This window comes from Sorex fumeus, unplaced genomic scaffold (genome assembly GCF_029834395.1).
Source record: "Sorex fumeus unplaced genomic scaffold, SorFum_2.1 ptg000058l, whole genome shotgun sequence".
NCBI classification, from domain to species: domain Eukaryota; kingdom Metazoa; phylum Chordata; class Mammalia; order Eulipotyphla; family Soricidae; genus Sorex; species Sorex fumeus.
This window is the reverse complement of record NW_026606115.1, coordinates 19,343,837-19,369,524: the sequence shown is the minus strand read 5'-3', so window position 1 is coordinate 19,369,524 and position 25,688 is coordinate 19,343,837. Positions and strand designations below refer to the sequence as shown.

The window sequence follows — 25,688 nt, the reverse complement described above, 5'->3', positions numbered from 1 at the left end:
TTGTTTCTTCAATTATTCAATTGTCCTATATCACCCAGAGGTCTGATAGTTTCATAGATATGTATAGTTTCTAGATAATTTTCCCTTTCCTTGACTTGATCTTTCCAATCAAGCCTCTTCACAGCCATTCCAGTGATCTCCCTTCTATGGCCTTCTCCTACTTAAAAACTCCCAATGATTTCTAGTCACCTATAGCAAACATCCTGTTTCCTATTTGTGGCAGTTGAAGGTCTTTGTTGCCTAAGCCCATTCAGCCTGTCCCATCAGCTGCCTCCAGTGCCCTTTCCTTACACTCCACCACAGCTCTCCTTGACATGACCTTCCCTCTGTAAACAGACCATGACCTTTTATATGTATGTTTGCTGGGGGTGGTTTCAAAGGTCAAACTCCCACCCTATGCAGGGCTTATCATAGGGAAAATTATGAGTCACAATTAATGACAGGGCTTACAATAATTTCAGTATGTTGCAACTACCATTTAACGGAATAAAGGGATAGCAAATAATGGAGCATGGCAAAACATTTCGTTTTAGTCATATAACTAGATCTAGATGTAGAGAGATATCCATGAATGTACTGGGTTATACTACAAAATACATTTCTTTCTCTTTTTTTTGCTTTTTGGGTCACACCCAGCTATGCTCAGGGGATATTCCTGGCACTGCACTCAGGAATTACTCCTGGCGGTGCTTGGGGGACCATATGGGATGCCAGGGATCGAACCCAGGTCGGCCACGTGCAAGGCAAACACCCTACCTGCTGTGCTATCGCTCCAGCCCCCAAAATACATTTCTTTTTTAAACATGTAATTTATTTAGCTAACATTCATTTAGAACATTGTGTAAGTTTCAGGTATACAACATGATCATTCAACAACTCTGTGCAATAGCTATGATTGCTGCCAAAATAAATTACCATACTTACCTTGGGTTCCACTCACAAATCTTAACTACATTTGGGACATTCATTGCCATCTGTGATAAATTATGTCAATTCTGCCTATGTCGCAGGCTTTAGTGTCAACATGGTTCTTAGCTCAACTGGGGGTTGTAACAGTGACCAGGAGAGTGGTAATGCCAAGACTTCATATAGAAGAGGCTGATTGCATGGGACTTGGCTTAAGGGAGCAGAAAGAAGGGAGACTGGCATCTGGGCAGGGAGAACTGTACAGAGGCAGTTAGCAAGAGTAAAGAACATTTGTTAAACATTTATGTACAGGACACTGTTCTAAGCATTTTGCATGGATGAATTTAAGCTTCACAATAATCCTATGAGAAAGATACTACTCTAAGCCTCACTGAATTTGCCTGAGGTCTAAGTGCTAAACTTGACAGGTTGGGATTTGAACTCAGTGTCTGGGATTTTACCCCCTATTTTATACTGTACTGCACTGTCACTGGGGACAACGGACAACAAAGAAAGAGAACTTTCCAGAGAGAGAGGTGAAAGCCCAAGACAGGAGAAACCTTATGGAGGAAGCTCTTTAATGCTAAACTGGCAGCATCAGGAACACCTGAAAAAAGATTTTACTCTATCTCCCTCCTTCCCTATGTCTTATTCCAGAGATCCTAGAGTTGTGGGAGGAAGACTAAAGGGCCAATTAGGAGGTCCAGGGGAAGCAAGAGGTAAACCAGGGTCTGCTATGAGACACTCACTAAAGACTGTTCCTAAAGCAAAAATAGCAAATGGTGGCTGGATCCTCTACCTCCAAGTCCAAATGTCCCAAATGTGCCAAGCAATGGAGCCCCCAGGTTGTTGAGACCAGGGGTCCCCTCTGTAGAACAGTTTGTTGCTGGATCAGCTCTCCAAGTATATGGGCTGCTTCTCTGATCACCATTTGAGCAAAGACTGTGGCCCATGTGGTGCAGAGTTCTCGGGCTGAGCCCTTTGCAGTTCCCCATTTGCTCCTCATTTGGACTACAGGGCCTAGAAAAACAGAGCTCTGAGGAAGGAGGAGGGATGGGGGAGAGGGTGCTGGGGAAGGTCACTCCCAGTCACCCACTTCCCTCCTCAGTTTAATGCATCCAAGCTCATCCTTGGCTTCTCTGGCAAGACTCTTTAACCCCTCTTTTGCCAGCCAGCCTCCTTTCTAGTCTGACCTTAGGCCTCGAGAAGATGGAGCAATGCTGAATTCACTTCTCTTCTCTTTAGTCTCAGTATTCTCATGGCCCTACCCAAGCAAACAAAGGATAGTAGTAATTACTGACATTTCTGGAAGGAGGAGTTTGACAAATTAATGACTACAACTCTCATTCCCCCCACTTCAGAAATAGTTTACATTTTAGTGACTGCTTACAATGTTTGCACTTTACTGCTTTGAAGTGTCCTTTGTTAGAGGGCCAGGTGTGTTACTTGTGGAGCCAGGCAGATCGCAGGAGGGGCCAATGGAAGTGATTGATGGTGCCCCATATAGGTGCTTATCATGGCCATCACCAGAGCTCTGTGGCTAGATCTGACCTACCAATGGTACCGAATCCTGACTACAAAATAGAGACAACTGAAATTTTGATCAGTGCTTCTTTCTAGATAACGCTTGACACAGCTCTTACTATCCATTTCAACTATGCGTTTACATAGAAAGCAGCCATTTTCCCAGGCCCTTATGTATTGGATTACTGTGAAAAGTATTTTGGGATGCTAGGGTTAAATTAGGGCTGGAGGGATAGCACAACGGGTAGGGCATTTTGTTTTGCATGCAGTCAACTCGGGTTCGACTCCTCCATCCCTCTCAGAGAGCCTGGCAAGCTACCGAGAATATCCCACCTGCAAGGCAGAGCCTGGCTAGCTCCCTGTGGCATAGTCCATATGCCAAAATACAGTAACAATAAGTAACACAATGGAGACATTACTGGTGCCCGCTCAAGCAAATCAATGAATAACGGGAGGATAGTGCTACTGTGCTACAGGGTTAAATTTGAGTCCCAGCTCCAGCCCTTCACTGTGTAACCTAGAGCAAATGACTTAATCTTCTGAGTCCCTCTTCCCTCCGATACAATGTTTTGCTGCACAATCTATGAACTATTTCATTACTTTTTTACAATTTTTACTCCATAGTAAATAGTGATTATCATGAGAGAATTCACTTGTGTCATTGTAATGAAAGCTAATCTAGCCAATGTTTTGTGGAACACTTTTTTTTTAACTTGAAGGAATAAAAACTGATGATTCAGACATAGGTATGTGGGTAGAATTATTGTTGAAAGTGAATAAATAGATCTGTCAAGAAAAAATAGAAGTTTGGAAAACATGCATCTGTTACTATGAGTTTAATACTTAATACTCCGATGACATTTTATTTATGCATTTTTAATTACAATAAATTTTTTGTCCACCGGTGCTTAATTTTACAGCATATAAACACACGTGTATGTGTTTGGAACACTGATGTTTTGGTACAAAGTTGTCCATAATTGGGTTTCAGTCATATAATATTCCAACACCTGTCCCTTCACCAATGTCCATTTCCCACCAGCAATAACCCCAGTTTCCCTCTTTCCCTGTCACTTCTCCCACCCACCGTGGCAGGTTCTTCTTCTCCTTCTCCTTCTCCTTCTCCCCTACCTCTCCTTCTCCCCTCCTCCTTTTCTTCCTCCTCCTCCTCCTCCTTCTCCTCCTCCTCCTCCTTCTCCTTCTCCTCCTCCTCTTCCTTCTCCTTCTTCTTCTTCTCCTTCTCCTTCTCCTTCTCCTCCTTCTCCTTCTCCTTCTCCTTCTTCTCCTTCTCCTTCTTCTCCTTCTCCTTCTTCTCCTTCTTCTCCTTCTCCTCCTCCTCCTCCTCCTCCTCCTCCTCCTCCTCCTCCTCCTCCTCCTCCTCCTCCTCCTTCTTCTTCTTCTTCTTCTTCTTCTTCTTCTTCTTCTTCTTCTTCTTCTTCTTCTTCTTCTTCTTCTTCTTCTTCTCCTTCTCCTCCTCCTCCTCCTCCTCCTCCTCCTTCTCCTTCTCCTTCTTCTTTCTTCTTCTCCTTCTCCTTTTCCCTCCTCCTTATCCTCCTCCTCCTTCTTTCTCTCTGTCTGTTTCCATTTCTCTCTCCTTTTGGGCATTATGGTTTGCAATACAGGTACTGAAAGTTTATCATGTTTATCCCTTTACCGACTTTAAACACTCAGTTCTTGTTCAGAGTGATCATTTCTAGCTATCACTTGCAACTATTATTGCCATACTGGTCCCTTCTCTATTCTAACTGCCCCCCATACACATGTGGAAAGCTTCCAACCATTGAATTAAAAACAGGGGTCAGGAGGACTGGTCAAATGATATTTTAATAAGATCTGTCAATAATAATAAATATGGTTTTAAAATGTCTTCCAATTATTAAAGGACTCAATAATTGGAAGCTCTATAAATCTGGTTGGGCCAAAATTTTCCAGGTCACTAATGTGTGACATTAAAAATAATGCAAGGATAATAAATGGCAAGATATAACATTAGCGCTAATTCTAGCTCTGTGCTCAGGGGTTGCTCCTTGGGGAACAAACCCAGACCTCCTGTATGCTTACAGGAACTCAGCTTATTGAGCTATCCTTCTAACCCCTAGAACGATGGATTTTAATGTATCAGAGTACAATAAGATCATATGATTTGAGATCAACATCATATATACACAATGCTATGCTATGCTTCTCTCTTCTCTATACTTAATATTTTGTCATTTCAAGAATATTATATCAAGAAACTATCATTTGTGACATTTTTATGTGGGTTTTTTGTTTTGTTTTTTTGACAACACCTGCCAGTGCTCAAAGCTTTCTTCTGGCTCTGTATTCAGGGATCACTTCTGGCGGTGCTTAAGTAACCATACTAAGTGCTGGAGATCAAACCTGGGTCAACTGTGTGCAAGGCAAACACCCTACCCACTGTGCTATCACTCTGGCCCCTAGGTGTAGTATTAAAGAAGAATATTCACAAGGCATTATTTTTCTATTGCTGCCATAACAAATTATCTCTAACTTAACTAACAACTTATACAACCACCATTTACTATTTAACAGCTCTGTAGGTCAGAAGTCCACCTGAGCTCAATTGAATTTTCTGCTTAGGATATCAAAAGACTGAAATTAAGGTGTGAGCTAGACTTGACTCTTATCTGGTAATTCTGGGGAAAATGATCTGTTTCCATGCTTATTCGGGATGTTAGAACAATTCAGAGCAGGTTGTAAGTCTGAGGCTCTTATTGCCTTATTGACTGGTAGTTAAAGGTCAATCAGTATTCCTAGAAGCTGAATGGCCTTTTCATGTGGTCCATTCCATTTTCAAACCACAAATGGCACATCAAGTACTCTGACTTTTCAAAGCTCTCTAATTTCCTTTTCTGCCACAAGCCAGAGAAAATTAGAAAGAATTCTGATCACATTGAAAGTAATTTGATTTAGACATCACTGGATAAATTTCCTTTCCCAAATAGCTGACATAAATGGCTGGGAATTAGCTAAGAGATAGAGCACTTGCTTTGTATGTTTGAGGCCCTGAGTTCAATGTGGGGCACTCAAAAAATAGCAAAGAATCACACAAAATTTAAAAGATAATGAGTAGATCAAAGAAAGATTATGCACATGGCATGATCATGAAAATGATAATGCATCACAAATACCCATTCTCAAAAAGTAGAAATGTGTACACAGATAATGGTGTGTTGGAAATCATTCTTAGATTTCTGCCTTAAAAAGCTATTAAATACTACTCTTCTCTGACTATACTTTCTTATGAGATTTTCTTCATGTACTTCATGTAAAACAATATTTTATAACAAATTAAGTGCAAGGACAGAGGTAAAAATTAAATTGTTTTTTCATTCAACCAGATATTAATATTTGCAAAAATTCAGTGTTCCTGCCTTATTGTTTTTTGTAGTGGAAAATTATTTCTTATAGAAATGTTATTATTTTAACATTGAAATGTGTTTTAAGTTATATTTTATATAAAAGTTGTTATAATATTTAGCAATGATAAATTAATGTAGTAAGCATTGATAGGTAATACTCCTAAAATGGAAGCCCTTAGGAAATTTCAAGTTTTTGTTTCTTTTGTTTTGGGGTCATATCCAGCTGTGCTCAAGACTTACTCCTAGCTCTGTGCTCAGGTATCACTTCTGGTGGGCTCAGGGGGCCATACTGGATGCAGAGGATCAAACCTGAAGTGGCTGTATGCAAGGTGATCTTTTTATGCGTTGCATTTTCTCCCCAGCCCCAGGCATCTTCAATATATTTAACTAATAAATACCTTTATTTATTTTAAATACACATACACACCATTTTGTCTGTGAAACAAAATGTAAAATTATGCATAAATTCATTAATTTAGGTGTGCAGTTCCATGAATCTTAAGCATTGCGTAGAACTATGAAGCATCCGTAGTAGTTAAAACACACACAAAAAATTCCTGTATAACACCCCTCTACTCAGTGCTGTTCTCCACCCCAACCCAAGTACAGCCCTTGCTATGCTTCTCTCTTCTCTATACTTAATATCTGGTCATTTCAAGAATATTAAGGTAAAGGCCCTCCCGTTGATCGTCAATTTGCTCGAGCGGGCCCAGTAACGTCTCCATTGGAGACTTTGTTGTTACTGTGTTTGGCATATCGAATACTCTCGGTAGCTTGCCGGGCTCTCTGAGAGGGGCGGAGGAATCGAACTCGGGTCGGCCATGTTGGCTGCTTGTAAGGCGAACGCCCTACCCGCTGTGCTATCGCTCCATACATCAAGCACTGATATGTCTTTTGAGTCTGGCTTCTTTAACTCAGCATAATATATCTGAGCTTCATTCTTTTTATTGTTGGGTAGTATTTTGTTCTACATATGTGCCAGTTTATCAATTCACTAGTTGAAAGAAATTTAAATAATTTACTAAATAATCCTTATGTGTTTGGAAGATTGAGGTGGGAACACATGGCAGTTCTCATGGCTTACTCCTGTCTCTTCATTCAGGGATAACTTCTGGCAGGGCTTGGGGAACCATATGAGCTGCTGAGGATTGAACTGGGTCAGCCATGTGCAAGGCAAGAGCCCTGTCTGCTGTACTATCACTTTGACCCCTTTTAAATAATTCTTAAAAGTGGTTTAAAACTAAATATTTTGAGAAGTGGTAGTAACAGTTACAGAGGTATCATTTTCACATGAGAATCCAGTAAATGGATGAAAGAGCTATACTTTGTGTGTAAGATTGGGAAGATTTCTAGATAAAATGGATTGTATTGTATGAGACAAAGAGAAAATGTGTAAAATTAACTCTGACTGATATTTCTAGCTTGAATTATGCCTTTCTGTGATGGAGAGGACTGAGAGCGGATTGATTTTTTAAAAAGGAATCCAGCATACAGTTTTGGACATATTGGATTTGAGACAATTTTGAGCTATCCAAACAGAAGTATATAGAGGTCTGAAGTGCAAAGAAATCTGGACATAAAGGGACAATTTGGAAGTTATTAAGGTAATCAAAACGAATGGCAATAAATGAAACTTCTGAGAGTGGGAATATCAAATAAAAAGGGAAGAAGACCTATGTTCAGGCTCTAAGAAGGACCATATTTAAGGGAGTGTCTGAGGAGAAATCAATGAAGAAAATAGATATAGGCGGATCATCCAGGGGAGTTATACCACATAGGTTAAGAGAAGAAAACATTTCAAGAAAGGCAAAGCCATGAAGGGTGCTGGTACATAAAGGTCAGCAAAGTGGAGGACTGGAAAATGGTCGTTTTCCAATTATATTGGTGACTTATGGCTCATTTGCTACCTTGGTAAGAACCTGGTTTGTTAGACTGGCAAGGATAGAATGTTCCTAGTCCCCTTTCTGCCTTAGATATAACCCCTCATAGAGGCCTGCCCCTTTCCTCTTATATTTTATCCTTGTATTTCTTTTTCATAGCATCATCTCCTCCATCTCCTTCGGAATCTTGTTTTATTCAAATTTCTCTTAGCTTTTCTTCCTCTAAGATCCCTTTCCTACTTTAACTGCTCTCTTCCTCAGCCCATCCCTTCCCACACCCTTATCTTCCTTGATTTTCTTATTATTCAGTCTTCTTAATGAGATACTGCTTTTCCCTATTATTCTTTCCTGTATTCTTTCACTCCTCACTCCATTCCCCAAAATATCTATACACGTTTGATCTTATCAGGGATCTTAGCAGATGACTAAAGAGCCTCCAGGCTCAATACTGAGGAGTCATAGTCTTTGGCTTGTTTCCAACAGGATCTGACAGTGCCCGCCTATAGAAAACAAAGAGTTAGAACCTAGTCCTTGAGTAATTGCCAATCTGGTAACCACATCCTGCCAACGCAATGCCCTTATCCGCCCTGGCACCTGCCCCCACGATTCTGCTTTTCCCTGTCCTCAATTGCACATAGTCACTGTAAGCTGATAAGGTGCCCCTCCACCACACATTCTATCTTTCACACAACAAGAATAGTCTACTTGTCAAAATACTTTCATGTGCATTATCCCAGCTTTAGAAAATCAATTGGCAAAGCCTGGAAAAACAAAATTTGAAGACTTTCCCAGGTAGTACAACTGGCTAGAAGATAAGCCTGGTACCCCTCCCACCCTTTCAGTTTTGCTTACTTTCATTTTTTATGACCAAAATTCCTTAGGCTTGAAACTCAGACATGATTTTTCTTTTTTTTTAAATTTTACTGTATCACCGTGAGATAGTTACAAGTTTTCATGTTTAGGTTACAATCACACAATGATCAAACACCCATCCCTCCACCAGTGCACATTCTCTACCACCAATATCCCTGGTATATCCCCCCTTTCCCACCTTTCCCCTGCCTCCATGACAGATAATATTCCCCATACTCTCTCTCTGTTTTGGGGAATTCTGGTTTGCAATACAGACACTGAGAGGTTATCATGTTTGGTCCTTTATCTACTTTCAACACACATCACCCATCCCGACCGGTTCTTCAGGCCATCATTTTCTTAGTGAACCCTTCTCTATTCCAGCTGCCTTCTCCCCTCCACTCATGAGGCAAGCTTCCAGCTATGAAGAAATCTTCCTGTCCCATGTATCTACTATCCTTAGGTGTCAGCCTCATGTTATGTTGTTTTATACTCCACAAATGAGTGCAGTCCTTCTACATCTGTCCCTCTCTTTCTGACTCATTTCACTTAGCATGATACTCTTCATGTATATCCATTTATAAGCAAAGTTTATGATTCCATCTCTCCTAAAAGCTGCATAGTATTCCATTGTGTAGATGTACCAAAGTTTCTTTAACCAGAAATCTGTTCTAGGGCACTTGGATTGTTTCCAGATTTGGACTATTGTGAACAGGACTGCACTCATTTGTGGAATATAAAGTAGCATGATATGAGACTAACACCTAAGGATAGTAGAGAAAAGGATCTGGAGGATCACTCCATGGCTTGGAAACCGATCTCATATGCTGGGTTAAAAGGCAGAAGGGACAGAGAAGGGACCACTAAGTGAATGATGGTTGGAGGGATTGCTTGGGATGGTAGATGCATGCTGAAAATAGACTATGGGTCAAACATGATGGCCGCTTAGTACTTGTATTGCAAACCATAACACCCCAAAGGAGAGAGAGAATAAGAGGAAATGTGCCTGCCATGGAGGCAGGGGATGAAAATGGGTGGGGGTAGGGGGAAGGATACTGGGAATATTGGTGGTGGAGAATGGGCACTGGTGGAGGGATGGGTATTTGAACATTGTTTGACTGAAAAGCAATCATGAAAGTTTGTAAGTCTGTAACTGTATCTCAACGGTGATTCATTAAAATAAAAAATTAAAAAAGATGGAATCGGAGTGAGGAAGTCATTCCCTATTCACAAGTGCATTATATGGGTCATCTTGGAGAAGGGGAGGATTTCTAGTTTGCTTCACTGAACTCACATTCAGCAACACATGACCCTCAATTTATTATTATTTGAACAATGGGCTAAAACACAATTATTAAAAGCCAAGCTCAAGAGTTGTTTCAAGCCTGACTTTCCTCTGCAGTAGCTCAATGAGACAGTGTGTCTAAAAACCCTCAGCACTGTGGAAAGTGTTGGATGAATTGTGTCCTCCCTACTCAATACTGCTGGCTTTATCATTTCTACATGGGAATCACTGGGAAAGAGTTGGTGCTTTGTGTGTACGCTTTAAAGTTTAAAGTTTACTGAGCCAGATATCTAGAAACTAAGGTGTCAAGTCTATTACTGTTCAACAGAAATGATGGCTAATTCATTAATTCCACTACATTGTAATAGGCATATCTAATATATGAAAAGCAATAGCTACTCTACTCTTGCAATTTATTGTAAGACTTTTAAATTAGACCTAGGAAGTCTATTACTAGGAACTTGTAATTATTATATGCAAAGATATTAGGTTATAAGTGTGAAAAGGGAAATATGAAGTTACCTAATAAATTAGTGGCTTGATGATACATTTCTATAAGATAGGAGACTGTGATTATGAGAGAATAATATTAGGTTATAAGAGTGAAAAGCGAAATACGAAAGTGCGTAATGAGTTAATGGCTTGATAGTGTGTGATAGAAAACAGTGCTATTATGAGAGAATAATATAGTTCTGAATTTTAATTGACATGGAAATAGAGAATGCCAACGCCATATCATCAAATTATTTAGAAATAATAGGAAATCAGATAATTTTAGAATATAATGTTATTTTATTTTTAAGAAATACTTCTATTCATGTCATCTATAGCATATCAAAATGCTTATGGTGGTCCGCATTATATCTTTTACTGGTGGTATTATGAGGACATCTACTTTTCTATTTATAGATCTTGTGTTTTGTGATAGCACAACGGGTAGGGCGTTTGCTTTGCACCCGGCTGACCTGAGTTCGATTTTCCGCCCCTCTCGGAGAGCTGGGCAAGCTACCAAGAGTAGCTTACCCACACGACAAAGCCTGGCAAGCTACTCATGACGTATTTGATGTGCCAGACACAGTAACAACAAGTCTCACAACGGAGATGTTATTGGGCCCGCTCGAGCAAATCAATGACCAATGGGAGGACAGTGCTACAATGTATTTTTTGCAAAAGCCTCTAATATGTTTTTATGAGAAAAAAATGACCAAGAAACATCGTTTTCCATCAGAAGAAAGCCAATTTCTGTATGCCACTACATGGCACTTCTAAGAGTCTCAAGTGATTCAGGTTAGAGCCATAGTACAGCGGGTAGGATGTTTGCCTTGCATTCGGCAGATCTGGGCTTGATCCCTGGCACCACACACAGTTCCCTGAGCTCACCAGGAGTGATGCCAAATGTCAGAACCAAGACTAAGCTCATGTGTGATACACAGACCCCAAAAAGAGTCAAAAGTGATGCAGAGTATGTATGATAAAAGCTGACCGTGATTGCAAAGGGATGGCCAATGGTTATCATGGTCATCATGGCCAGTCCTTTTTTAAGGATCTACACCCTGAGCATACTAGAGTCAGAACCGGCAGAACACATGTTTTTCCAGTGCCCCGTGACCAATCTTGGGGGTGGACTAGGGTTTGGAACTTGTTGGAGAACCAAGTCGGGTGGAAGAGTCTGCAGAGCTGTTGGCATTGAAGGTTTGCTTGGCTCAAGGGGGCTGTTTATGAGGCATACTTCCTGCTGGGATTCAGGGCTGCCAGCCAGAGACACCTAACAGTAACAGAGTCCCCCTTCTTTCCCCACCTACAAAACTGGAATGTTCTGAATTCTTCTTTGGACCAAACCCCACTCCCCCACAAGGCTTCTCCTGGGCTCTCAGAGGTCACCACACAAAAGCCCAGCTGGAGTTTTTGACAGGAAAAACAAAAATCTCACCCAAGTTTTTTTTCCTTTTAGTACCTCAATCTTCCATAGCCTCCAGGGGTTTAATTCTGATCTGTAATAAGTCTCTGACCCAAGGGTGAGATTTGCAGATGGATTTTGCAAAGCTGTGGCTAACAATTAGAAAGCCTTTATCACCTTCACCTGGGTCCCAGTGTACCTTTCTCCAGTACTCAAGATTCTTTCTATTCTTTCCAGGCACAGCAACCTCCAAGGTTCTGCAAAGAAAACTGCTTTGTAAGTGTTTCAATTCTAATTTATTTGCTGACTTTTGTGTTCATTTAGGTGGGTTATTGCTTTCTACTTGTTCACAATTTGGCCAGTGATGCAGCCAGGCTAGGCCATCTTGGGTTTCTGAGGTGAGGGTATGAGAAGTAAAATTGAGGTGGCATATAGGTTGGCAACGTTTGTTTCCTTAAGTGCACCACACAGTTTCCAGCCCCTGAGCCCGCAGGGCCAATGCGGTACTCTCCAAATCAGATCATTTACAATGGAGCATTTAAGGACAAAAAAGCCCAGAATTATATCTGGATGCAAGGAAAGGAACTACAGTTCCCCTTACAGTTGACCCTAACGGTGGAATTGAGGAGAGTAAGAAGGGGTGCTCCCTCATAGTCAGCTCCAGTGCCTCTATCTTAGCATAAAGATTCACGGAGTCCAAAGAGTATGGATTTCTGAATCATTATAAAGTCTTCCTTGAGACTTTAATGTTCCTCCACTTGTTTGTAAGTCTGTCATGAGAGAGTCCTTCTTTGAAGGGAATCCTGCCCTTCTCCATGACATGGATAGATTTTGAGGGCATTAAGCTAAGCAAAAGAAATCACATAAAAACAACATAGGAACTCAGTTTAATATTAAATTTAAAACAACAATCAATTTCATAGATGCAAAAAACCGGGTTGGCTATTGCCCAGGAGCCAAAAATAGGACATCAGGATGATGGATAAAGGTGGTCAAAAGGACAAACTTCCAGTAATAAAATGAACAATTCCTGAGGATGTAATTTTAGTACAGAGACTACAGTTCATAACCTGGCACTGTAAAAGAAAGAGCTGGTAAGAAGATCTTTAAAACTCTTGTCACAAGAAAAGCAAAAAATACTGATTGTGCATGGTGATAGTAACCAAACTTATTGTGGTGATCATTTTGCAATATGTCCATGTATCAAATTGTTATGCTGTTAAACGCTAACAAATACAATGTGACATGTCAATTAGAGCCCAATTGCAGTTACAAGTGTACAGTGAAATTATTCTCATGTATCCTTTTGAAAATGAAGTTGGAAATAAAACACTTATAGCAAAATAAATTGGGGATTATGGGTAATGACTGTTTTCTACATTCTGACCTTTAGTGTCTTCTAGAATTCTAAAGTGAGAGGCTTTTCTGATCACTATGACAAAACTCATCTTTTTAAGGAAGAAAGTCTCCCAGGTTCTCCTTTTGTCCCTCAAATTGTCCTCAATTGATGCAGAAGTAAGGTGAACTACGCCAAAGACAAACTTTTACTTTGTCCACAAAGCAGTTTATAAAGTTTAGGGCTCCAAGGGAATGGTTTTGCCACTTGCCAAAGCTCCCAGAAGTGGGAAGGAATCTCTGATACCTCTGAATGACTTTGAGACCAAGAGATGGAGAAATGAGGACTCCATCCTCCAATGGATGCTTATGTAAGTCCTTTCTGGACTTGACAACCCAATTTGTTCTGATCCACTCAATCTTCTGTGGGTGCCCCAAATGGAGAAATGTGCACAACTCTTAGAACAAGGAATGAAGAGTTTAGCGGGGCAATTGCCCAGGCAAGAAGGAGTTAATTCAGGAGCTGCTGTCAGTCCTGACTCTCCTAATCCTCTTCTGCCTTTTCAATCCCTCCACTAAGGAAGATTAGGTAAGGATCCTAAATGAAACCTTCTTGTTCAGCCTTTGGACCCTGGGGTGTGTTGGCCCCAAGCCCAGAAGTCAGATTCAGCTGGTCAGGTTTAGATTTCTGTTTCTTCCAAGTAGCCAGGCTTTACTTCTAGGATGATCTCCTTAAAGAGAATAGTTTAAAGATGCCTGCTTCTAATAACAGCTGCTTAGTCGCCTACATTGGCCAAAGTGACTTTCCTTTCCTTGTTACCTTATTTGAGACTCAAAATTGGAGATAAGCAAATTCATTCTCAGGACCTGGATAAGTGAGGGAACTTCCTCAACTGGTTCCAGGTTGAACAGAGATGGGAAGGTAGTCTTCAGATCTCTAAACTCTTTACTGCTCATATGCAAACAAAAAATATAACCTAACCCAACTACCCAATCATCTGCTTTTTTGTTCACCCTTGCCTTCCTGACCCTAGCTAAATGCTATTCCCATTGGGCCATTTCTTTCAGTTGAATAAACTCCAAAAATTTGTTCTTCCTCCTGCCCATCTATGCCAACTCAGACTAAAGAGTCCAAGCCTCAGTGATGACATTATGTGACTCTACCCTTACTGCCCCAAACCATTTTTCAACCCTTTTCCTAATCCTTTTCCTACCAAGTCAGATCTGCCTCTGGATACAGACTCTTCTCTTATGATCACTTTCATATTTGGGTTTGGGATCATGGAATTGTTGATAACCCCATTGATAAAATTTTTAGTGTAAAATTAATGAAATAAGTCTGAATATAGAAGTGAATGGCGAAGAGGTAGAAACATCAGCATTAAAGGGTTTGTCTAAGACTCCTGTTTGTGAAGACAACATTCAATACAGGATACAAACTACAGAGCGTGGAAAGGTAGGGTAAAGAATACAAAAGTACCTGCAGTTGTCACAAGGAGCGGTATAAGGACTGCCAAGCAGCATTGAAGGCTCCTGGATGATGTATAGTTTTGGTGAGGAAAGGTAGAATTGTGTTCATGTTGACAGTAAGAAAACCAATGCCTAGAAAGGACTTGCTTGGCATCACATGGAGTAAATGACAGAGATTCAAGCTAGATTTCCTTCCCCACCAATGAGCAAATGTTTCATTGGCTTCAGTCCATGTTGCTTTGCATCAACACTGGCATTGCCATATTCATCAGTGATGACTATCCACTATGTGCCAGTGCTGCTACAGAAGCTTAATATACTGTCTCTTCCTTCAAAGTGTTTAGAATTGGATACAAGAGATACATTTTCAGCAAATTTATATACATATAAAATGGTACTTTATATACATATAAAATGGTTTTGTTATTTTCTCTCTTCTATTCTACTTTTCTGTGTTTGTTCTCTTTGTGTCTTTTCCTCTCCATTCCCTCTCCTTCCTTGTCCTCTTTGGATACCCTATCAATATTTTCTAAGGTGGCTCTGGTTTCTTACTCCTATGTGTCACTCATTAATTTAGAAAAGTAATATCTTATTGTTCTCAAGCCTCAGTATTAACTATTTTTCTTATTTTAATTTTATGTACTTATTTTTAATTTTCATAATTTTATTTAATTAAAGAACCTGATTTACAAAGTTATTGATAGTTGAGTTTTAGGCATATAACATCTCAACATTAACCCCCCACCAGTGTTCCCATATTCTATCTCTACCCCTAATCCATACCCCCACCTGTCACCATGCAAACAGAAATATTTGGTCTTTACTACTTTTATTCAGTCACTTACAAATGAATTTTTGGACTTTTTTCTGGGTTATGCCTGTGAAAGGAACTTAATATAGAAATGTGTAGTAAATAGCCCTTGATCTCAAATAACTCAGACTGGTGAAGAAGAGTAAGGAATTAAACAAGGAAGTGTAGTATAATTCAGTATCACCTGTGTCTCAATTTCTCATCTATACCTATCATAAAGGGTTACTGTGTTGAGTTAACACATTTCAAGGGCATATGATGGTCACATAGGAATCACTTTACAGTATATATTACCTTTGTTACTTTTGCTATAAGTAAACACAAGTTACTATAAGGACATAGAGGAGGAACATTTTACCCAGGCAAGGAGAAAAGACATCTGAGCTGAACCCTAAAGCACAAGACAAATGTTAAATAGAGGGAGACAAATGTTAGAAATTCCACATAAAAAGACAGCTGAATTCTGGGTTAGAAACAAAAACCAAGTTTGAGCAAGTAAGAAAAATTCGACTCAGCAAGAGTTAGGGTATGTGGAGGACAATAGTAAGATATGGAAGTTTAAGAGATCACAGATCATGAAGAGTTTGGACTTTAGTCTACAGGGAACTGCAGGAATGTTTTATTCAGAGAAGTGACTTGATCAGATTAATACATTGAAAAATCACTTTAGCAACATTGGGGTAATGAATTGGAGGAGGTGAGAGTGGAAGATCAGTTAAGAAGCCATTTCTATAATTCATGGAAAAGAGGACAATGCCACTCTGAAATGAGGGCTCAGCAGTGGGGATGGATAAAGGAGCTCTGTGTATCTGGGGTATAACCATGATATAGAATTGGTGCAAAGTAATCAGAGAGAGTGAGGGATAAGTATGAAGAAGTTGTCAAGGATTACTCCTATGATTTTGATCCACTGAGATGACATTTGGTGACCAAGAGAATTCAAAAAGAAACTATTTAGAGAGGGTGCAATGGGATAGGGGATGAGTTCTATTTAGAATGTTACATTTGAAATACTGTGAAATTTCCACCTGAACATTGTTTTTTTGTTTTGTTTTGTTTTTTTGGATCATGCTTGGCTGTGCTCAGGGCTTACTCTGGACTCTGCTCAGGAATCATTCTTGGTGGGCTCAGGAGATCAGATGTGGTACTGGGGATCAACCTGGGTCATCTGCATAAAAGGCCAGTGTCATACCTACTTTACTATCATTCCAGCCTTCCAAGTGAAAATTCTAAATAGGTTATTTCTCTGGCAGTCTGGGAATTCTATACTGGAAATAAAGATTAAGGAATACCTATTGATAGCTAAGAGAGAAGTCAGGGGGTAGATCTGTATGCTCTGAGTTACAGTGTTGACTGAGATAAAGAACGAGCTTCTGAAAATACTCACATTTAAGATATGAATGGAGAAAGAGAAAACTTGAAGACTAAAAATGAAATTGCTGAAACTTTTGTCTAAAAATCCATTGCTTGAGGCTCTGGAACGGTGGGGAAAGGACGTGTCATGACCTTGACCCTAATGCCTTGAAATTGGAAAAAATGAGCACTCCTGGAACATAAAAAAAATTGTGATAAATTCTGAAATTCAAAAGCATTAGTTCAGAATTGTGCCTTTCACATAGTCCTCTGTTACAGAATGCCTTCTCTATCCTTATTTCACCCTAGTCCCCCTAAAATACTATTGAGAATTTCAGGGTCCATTGGGCCCTGGAACAATGTGTTTTTTCCTGATTCCTCCAACATCACCTAACTTGATGGATATTTCTGAGGAAAGCAGATAGGAAATGTCTGAACTCTGCTACCTTGAGTAGGCCATAGGTTAGCCAGTGGAAGGGGAATTGGGTGGTTTCTGTGAGGACATGAACTCTCAGAGTATACACTGAAAGTTTTTTGCTTGCCCCAACTCCTTGGAATTTGTTTTCACCTTGGACATGATGACCCAGGGCCAGACCACTGCTCTACAGGCCTTTAAAGATTCAGGAGGCGTCTGATAACCTGGAGTCCAAGGCTATATGCTAGGACCTGCACTCCTGATTCAGTATACTGGAGTTTGGCCTTGGTCTGCAATTGAGGGGCCCCGTGACACTGTTGCTGGGCAATGTGTTAAACAGCAAGCCTTTGAAACAGAATCATGCCAGCCAACAGCCTGACCCAGAGTTAACATAGTCACAACTGCCACTACCTTCTCGGAAAGCAGCCACCTGTCTGGCCCCTGGCTTTGTCTATTTGCCAATCTAAAGCATGTGCCTACGCAGGAGGAGCTGACATTTTGGCTCTACTTTCAAAGTTTTTTTTTTCCTTCCTTTCTCATGTGTTATTTCTAAAGATAACAAAGGTCAAAAGGCATCCAGCATTTTCTAGTTTCTCATAAGCTTCTGGTCAATATTTAATCTGGTTTATGGATTTTTTTAGGTCTTCTAGATGCCTTCTTGAGCCTGCTTGTGGCCACCCACAGATTCTTCTAAGGAGGAAAGAAGTCAGCCTAGCAGTAATGCTCTGAAATGAGGGATTAGAGGCTGGAATCCAAAAATCAAGAGCTGCAGCCAGAAGAAGAAGGAACAAGGCCTGAAGATATTTCTTTGGAGAGGTCTGCCATGGCCTCTCTTAGCCTCCAACTTATAGGCTATCTCCTGGGCCTTCTGGGGCTGTTGGGCACGGTGGTGGCCATGCTGCTTCCCAGCTGGCGAACAAGTTCTTACGTTGGTGCTAGCATTGTGACAGCAGTCGGCTTTTCCAAGGGTCTCTGGATGGAGTGTGCCACCCATAGCACAGGCATCACCCAATGTGATATCTACAGCACCCTTCTAGGCCTGCCTGCCGACATCCAGGCAGCCCAGGCCATGATGGTGACGTCCAGCGCCATTTCCTCACTGGCCTGCATTATCTCTGTGGTCGGCATGAGATGCACAGTCTTCTGCCAGAACTCCCACGTCAAAGACAAGGTGGCTGTGGTGGGCGGAGTCTTATTCTTCCTTGGGGGCCTTTTGGGCTTCATCCCGGTTGCCTGGAATCTTCATGGAATCCTGCGGGACTTCTACTCCCCACTGGTTCCTGACAGCATGAAATTTGAAATTGGAGAGGCACTTTACTTGGGCATTATTTCCTCCCTCTTCTCCCTGGGAGGTGGAATCATCCTCTGCTTTTCCTGTCCATCCCAGCGAAATCGCCCCAACTACTATGACGCCTACCAGGCTCAGCCCCTCACCACTAGGAGCTCTCCAAGGCCTGTTCAACCATCCAAAACCAAGAATGAGTTTAACTCCTACAGCCTAACAGGGTATGTGTGAAGAACCAGGGGCCAAAGCTGGGGGTGGCTGGGTCTGTGACAAACAGTGGACAGCCTGCCAGGGCCACAGGTGAGGGGCATTGCCACTGGAGGATGTCAGAAGGTGCTGCTGAGGATAGACTGACTGTGGCTGCTGGATCAAGCAAAGGCATAAGTGGGAGCTGGTGTGACAGTGCGTAGGTTGAATTGTCAAGATGCTTGCAAAGACACCCTTTCTTTTCCCTTCAGCTTGGTTGCCTTGTATCCCCAGCCTTGAATTCTAGCCCACAGTCCCAAGTCCCAACTTCCTAGGCTGGGTCAGACCACAGAGGCTCCTCTATGCAATTTGGTTCATCTGGGAATTCGTCTGACAAACCATTCTTCACACCCCACTGACTGACCTGCTCTGTAATCAAGGACCCTCTCTCTAAGAGAGAAGGAGGACTGTTGGATTTTATGGGCATTGCTCTGACTTAATTAACAATCCCCTCTCAAAAAGAATCCTCCAATCGGCCAGTAACAACGCGTCCATCCCCATCTTGTTATGTTATGACTCCACATTGTCTGAACTGCTTTGTGAATAAACAGAAAAGCATCATCCCACAGTCCAAGCGAACTTAGAACAACTTGGTATGAAATGAGAGGGAGAAAAAGCAGCTGAACAACAAGAACAGAACCACTGCCAAAGGCATTTGTCCAAATTTCCTCAAGCTTGTGGGTTGGTATTCTAGCCCACATATTGGGGACTGTTCATAGAAGACATTACAGATATTCAATGCAGCAGCTGACTGACTTCACTGAGGAACTGCCTCAGAAGCTGCAGCCCCAACTTTCCTTGAAGCTCTGCCTCCTCCCCACCCCCCCACCCCGCCTCCTTTAGGGCACTCCTGCTAAACAGCAAGACTAAGAGCTTCCACTTGGCTTTCCTTAGGAATGGGGAAATTGTATTTTCTAGAGATATCCCTTGGCTGTGGGATGAAAATGTGGGAGATGTGGGGGAAGATGATACCACTCCCTGATGTCTGAGAAAGGACTTTGGTATCTAAAATGCTGATTGGGCACGTGGACACTGGATGATGGGGGCTCCAGTGGGTGTTTCTTCAGGTCAGAGAGTCTGCCATGTGCAACATCAGCTTAAAGCATGAGTCAGGTCCCTGAGTTCATCCACAAAGCTCTATGGTCCCTGAAAGATTGCAGCACCAAATTATCTCTGTCATACTTTGTATATTCCCCACCAACCTTTGCCAGACATTCCACAGTTTCTAGAAGTCATCTTAGGTCTCCAGTATGAAGCAATGGTGTTCAAGGTGCTAGAGCCTTAATCTGAGCGCTAGCACATCACTGGCCTAGGATTTCCATAGGGTGGGAGAATAGAGAATGTTTCCCAGGTAGAAATACAGTTATAGCTATAGAACATGCAATACACCATTTTTCCTTTGATGGGGGCTTAGGCTAGGTGTCTCAGGCAAATTTTCCCTTAGCCTAAGTATGATCATCTACTGACAAACTCCAGTACACCCCTAAAAATCTCAGTGCTAGTAGGAGACCCTTAATTTGATTTAAGATGCCTTTCATGTTTCTGCCTTCTTGCCTATGTATACATTGTTCTTGCATAATACAAGGCCCTTACTCTTTAGCCAAGTCTTCCTCATACAGGGAGAGTAAGCTCATTACCATTTCCTTCACTGAGCCACCTCTGATCACTCCGTTCCTCACCTACCCCTCTGCCCTGCAACCTTCGATGCATAAATTGCTTCTTTGATGCTTATCATTTGTAAATTTTGATTAAGTTAATCTTTGTGTGTGTCTGTGATTCTACACATGTATTGTAAACTCTTGGAGGTTAAGGGCCATATTTTAGGCTATCTGTAAGGCTTCTGGGCACACAGTAGGTGATTAATAAACACTTGTTACTTGAGTAACTGTTTTTTATTAACTCAAGGTAGCCCAGATAAGACAAGTATGATGGATAAAAAAGGGCTAAGGGGAGGATAGAATGGAAGAAGGTCCTTATCTCCAATGGGTGGATAGAAAATTCTGGCTTTTACTTGAGACATTAAGAAACCAAGATCCAGTCCCGCTTTCTGGAGAAATTAACCTTTGTATCTTGCTAATGGCTCATGCTTTTCATGCAAAGTACTTAACTTATTAAATGGCTGTGTGTGAATTCCTTTCATTCTTTTAAAAATTGTTATAAAGGTGGTATAATAAATTTGTTCATTGCAATTAAGTAGATGAGGAAGCATAGACTTACATAAGAGATTTCCCCAGTCACACAGTCGGTATAAGTTCACCAATATTCTAATGCACAAAATAGGAGTCTACAGATCAAATAATATTCATAGTCAGTAGGAAGGATCTATTAAATTCCCCCTATACACCCAAAGGAAAATGAGGCAAGTAGAGTAACATTGGAAATATATAAGTTCTCCTGGTCTCCCATGAGTGGGAGACTGTAAGAAGAACCAATTCACTGTGTTACCTAGAACTTTCTTTCCTACTGTGGAGGACCATAGCTTGCCATCATGGTGTGTCAGGGATGTGGACATCAAGTCCTCATTTGATTAAGACACACACCGAGGATCAAATTCCCTTAATGCTGGAGGTATGAGAGTCTAAGAGGACCTGCAATTTTACCCTGTTATCACTTCATGGGGGATGAACAAAACCTAATTCATAACAATGTTAACTGTGGTAGCACAATAAAGGTACCCTACAAGGTTCAGCTTAATCAAGTCGTGTGGGCCTCAGTCCACTGAAGCCTGTACACACAGCACTATGGTTACACTCCTAAAATGAGACCTATTTGATGCAGAGGCTAGGATCCTGACATTTCCAAGCCCGATTACAGTGAGTGGTAATAGATAGGAATAAGGATGGAGAGGAGAGGCTGGAGCGATAGCACAGATAGCATTTGGCTTGCATGTGGCCGTCCTGGGTTCTATTCCCAGCATCCCATATGTTCTCCCCGAGCACTTCCAGGAGTAATTCTTGAGTTCATGAGCCAGGAGAAACCCCTGTGCAATGACGGGTGTGACCCAAAAAGGCAAAAAAAATGGATGGAGAGTAAAGGCTCTATGGACCAAAGCTTGATAAGTCATGTCCCTGATATGACATCAAGAGCCACGCAGAGTTACTAAGTGGGGCCTCTGAAGGGTGGCAGGCATGTTTCTTTCTAACTCTGCACTGATGAGTGGGGCAGCAGTATGGGTTTTGATGATGCCCTTTCTTGGTAGCCAAATAACTTTCATGGTTATGATTTCATTGCATTCTCCAAATACCCCAACAATGCAGGTGTATTCTAGGTAGCCAAATGGAATATCAGAATAGTCATTTCCTTATACTCATGGAGACCAGAGTTCCTCAACTTCGAAATTCTTTCCACCATAATATGGGGCTGGGAAGTTCTCTCAGAAGGTGTCATGGCAACTGCTGCACTTCAGAGTTTTGCAGTCCTGCTTGCTGCTACTGGAATATAAGCACATTGGAGAGAAATAGAGCTAAGAGTATCCTTTCTTCTTAGGATGATGCTGTTTGGGAGATAAGTATTCCTTCCATATAATTTGGAAAGATTCTATGACAGAAGTGAGAAGTTCATTCTCAGCTAGAGAAACCTGAGTATACCTGACAAAGTGCAACTGTACTCTTGGGCTGGTTGAGCAAGAAAAGCTATGTCTAAATAGTTTCCTAGAACTCTTCCTGCATCTGTATCCAAGTTGAACAGTGTTTCGCTCACCCCATTGCCTCCCATCATAAAGTAATTTAGATTAACCATGGACCAAGGGGTTAAAAAGGCCATTGTGTTTTGCCCCTACTGCACTGCTCTGACCCTTGCACAAGGTGAGATATTTCAGCCCTCCCTCATATCTCTGATAACAGTATGACTCACGTTTTCTCCCCCTTGGGCCCTTAGTGACCTACCACTAATGTGATGGTTAATGGGGGGAAAAAGGTCAAAACTGTTTTTTTCTTTTTGCAGCAAGCCAAGCTCAGACTTTCTGAAAGAGCTTCCTCCAGCAAAACATCCATTCATCCCTCTCTCTAGCCTGTCATCTAGACAACCTCTGCCAACTATACTCTCCATGTCAGGCAATGTGCTAAAGGGTGGGAGGGCAAAAAGGGAAAACACGGTAAAGTCTATACCTTGTATGAACCAATAGCTGAGATAGAGGAGATAAGATATGCACATCTCACTGTGGTACAAGGAACAACATGGTCTGTTCTGTTAGAGACCTGGATAAAGAGTCAAAGCTAAGAGTATCAGGAGCTCATTTCTTAAAAAGTTGTGGAGTTCAACTCAAGTCTCCATTTATATGAAATGAAGGTCTAGCACTATTTGAGTTTCTGCGTACAGGACTGTCCCAAAAAACTGCTGCTAGACAAAAGACCACAGGAAATGGAGAAATAGTGGGACCAGGAGGGACTAAGGTGTAATATTATGCTCTTAACATACCCAGAACTCCTTTGCATATCCATCAAAGTAGTGCTAATGGAGACAGTGACCTGGGTCCCAGCCCTTCTCCCCTCATCTCCTTCTCTTAAATATGTCTCCAAAACTATTATGGAGCAGACTTATTGCCTATTGAGGCAACCTGAGAAAAAATTCAGGACCAGAGATAAAACAGTAGTTAAAAGACATCTGAAAAGAGAGGGCTGGGTTGAGAGTATAACAGGTAGGGCAAATGCCTTACATGTGTTCAACCTGGTTTCAATACTCAACACCATGTATGGTGCCTGAGTCCTGCAAGGAGTTATCCCTGAGCAAAGAGCCAGAAGTAAGTCCTGAAGACCATTGGGTTTAGCCCCAAAATACAACAAGAAGAGAATGAGTACAGTTCTCGTGGCACAGAAACAAAGCCTTGCTGAGATAACTGTTCCTTTCCAATCAGTCTGGATATGTAGACAAGAGGACTGATTTATGCTATTAGATACCCACTCTGGAATGCCAAGGCCTCAAACTAGAATATACATATGCTTCTCCGCAGTTGATTGACACCTGGCCTTCATCCAGCTTGATCTCCCGGCCCAAGCGGCTCCTACCTTTAATGAGAAGTTGTATTATCTCAACGGGAAAAAAACCTCAAACAGGAAGTCCAGCAGGTTATCGCTCCCTTTTTCTTTAAGTGGTGGCTCACTACATGCTATGATGCGATTGCAGATAAAATATTAACAGGCTGTTATCAGGCAAAGCCATGCAGAGGCTATAATCTAACCACCTTCCTCACTTCACACAATTTACCACTTTCTTGAAGCTTAGTAATTTCTAGCTAACTCTCACCCACAATAAATTCTGTGCATTCTCCACAAAACAAGTGTTAGGTCCCAACAAAATAGTATGTACTATATATAAAGGCAAATCATCAGGTAGGTTCCAATTTTCTGTTATCCTTGAAGTCCCATTCCTCCAGAATGGCACTTAGTCAACTCCTAAGAGGGCTTTCTGAAGGTTTCTATTTGCCTAAGACTTTGTGGGGATAGCATTGAGATAACTTGAATGCTTTCAAACAGATAGAAGCAAGTATAATGAGATGTGAAACTAGATGCTACGTGAGTATGAGATGTGTGGCAGGAAATCCAGAATTGTGTAGCCCTTTTCCTTCAATAATTCTAACAGTTGCTATTGGATACAGGTCTATGCGGGTTGCTCAAGGTTCATAAAAATCACACCTAAAGTACCAAGAGAAGATGCTCTTTATAGTCTTTTTTTTTCATTTTTACCACAGCCAGCAGTGTTCCAGGCTTACTCCTGGCTCACTACTCAGAGATAATTCCCAGCAGAGTTTGAGTACCATAAAAGGTGCCAGGGATTGAACCTGGGTTGGATGCATGCAAAGCAAATGCCTTACCCTCTATACTATTGCTCCAGCTCTTCTTTGCAGTCTTTTCACTTGGATTTATTTCTTGTATTACCTAATGGGTTTCAAGAGGGCAGATATGCATCCTTCAGAAAGAATATCAGATGATATTGTAAAGGCCCTACTACTTTGGTGTAAAGGAACTGAATGCCTTGATTAAGGAGCAAGTACACTTTTTTAGGGAGAGAAATACATTCAGCCATAGATTTGCCATGAACACAAGAAATTGTGGGTGTTCTCAGCTTAGCCCTGAAAGAAGTGAGAAGATGAGATGAATGGATTTTTTATATGGCACACAAATTCAGAGACAATGGATATTTGAAGTTTGAATGGGTGTGGGGTATGGAATAGAAGACTCAGTAATATTAAATACCCTTCAACCAAATGATACAATAATTTTAAAAATGGAGACAGAAATATGCAGACAAATGAGAAAGGTGGTACCATATTCCTCTTGTCAATTCTAGAGGCACCCTGAGTAGTTAATTTGATTCCTCTCCATGTAACAACCAGTATGTTCTTGAGTGTCACTTTTTCACTCCACAAGAGACTTACCCAACTCAGCACTGTCCGGGGCGGGGTAGGTTGTGTTCAAAGGAGCCAGTGAGAACACTCACAAGCAGAGGTCAACAAGTCCAAGACCTCCTGGAGTGTAATATTAGGATCTCTACGGCTGTTTTGATATCAGGAATGCTGCCAAGAAACAGCTCTGAGTGAAAAACTCAGTCAAGAGGACATGAACTTTCACGTTGTTGGGAGGGATACTCGTTACATAAGCGAATAATTTCCTGATCATGAGGGCCGTTAAACATTGTCTGAGATTGTAGAACTTTCTTTCTTGGGAATTCCTACTGATGTGAGTCAATTTTAGTATTCTATTACCAAAAGGAAGAAGAGGAGACTAATCATTTTCGAGGTAATGATGGAGTGGGAAAATAGTCTGGGCTCTTGGGTCAGAAAAAGCTGGGCCTGCTTTTGCCACTGCACTCTCTATCTGTGCTTTTGGGGAACAGCACTTCAATTCTTTACTCTTCAGTATTCTTAACTGTAAAAATGGGGATTATATCTGCCTCAGAGCATAGTCAGTGCATACATCAGATCCTCAACAAAAAGCTCACTTGTTTATCCATATTTGTGACCTAAAGGGCATTGTCAAAGTCACAACAGAATGCACGTGTATGCCTTTGGGAAGTAAAGGCAGATGACATAGCATACCTTCTACTGCAGA

The 25,688-nt window shown here is 41.3% G+C and overlaps 1 protein-coding gene across 1 annotated transcript in view; it reads left to right on the top strand.

Annotated features, from left to right (window-relative positions):
* The window catches only part of CLDN2 (claudin 2), a 34,810-nt gene extending 13,688 nt beyond the window's left edge, over positions 1-21,122 (top strand). The window contains exons 2-3 of the mRNA XM_056125802.1: positions 11,965-12,003; positions 17,753-21,122. Coding sequence (XP_055981777.1) covers positions 17,935-18,627 — 693 coding nt within the window. The 5' untranslated portion in view covers positions 11,965-12,003; positions 17,753-17,934 and the 3' untranslated portion in view covers positions 18,628-21,122. The remainder of the gene's footprint in view (positions 1-11,964; positions 12,004-17,752) is intronic.
* The last annotated feature ends 4,566 nt before the right edge of the window (positions 21,123-25,688 follow it).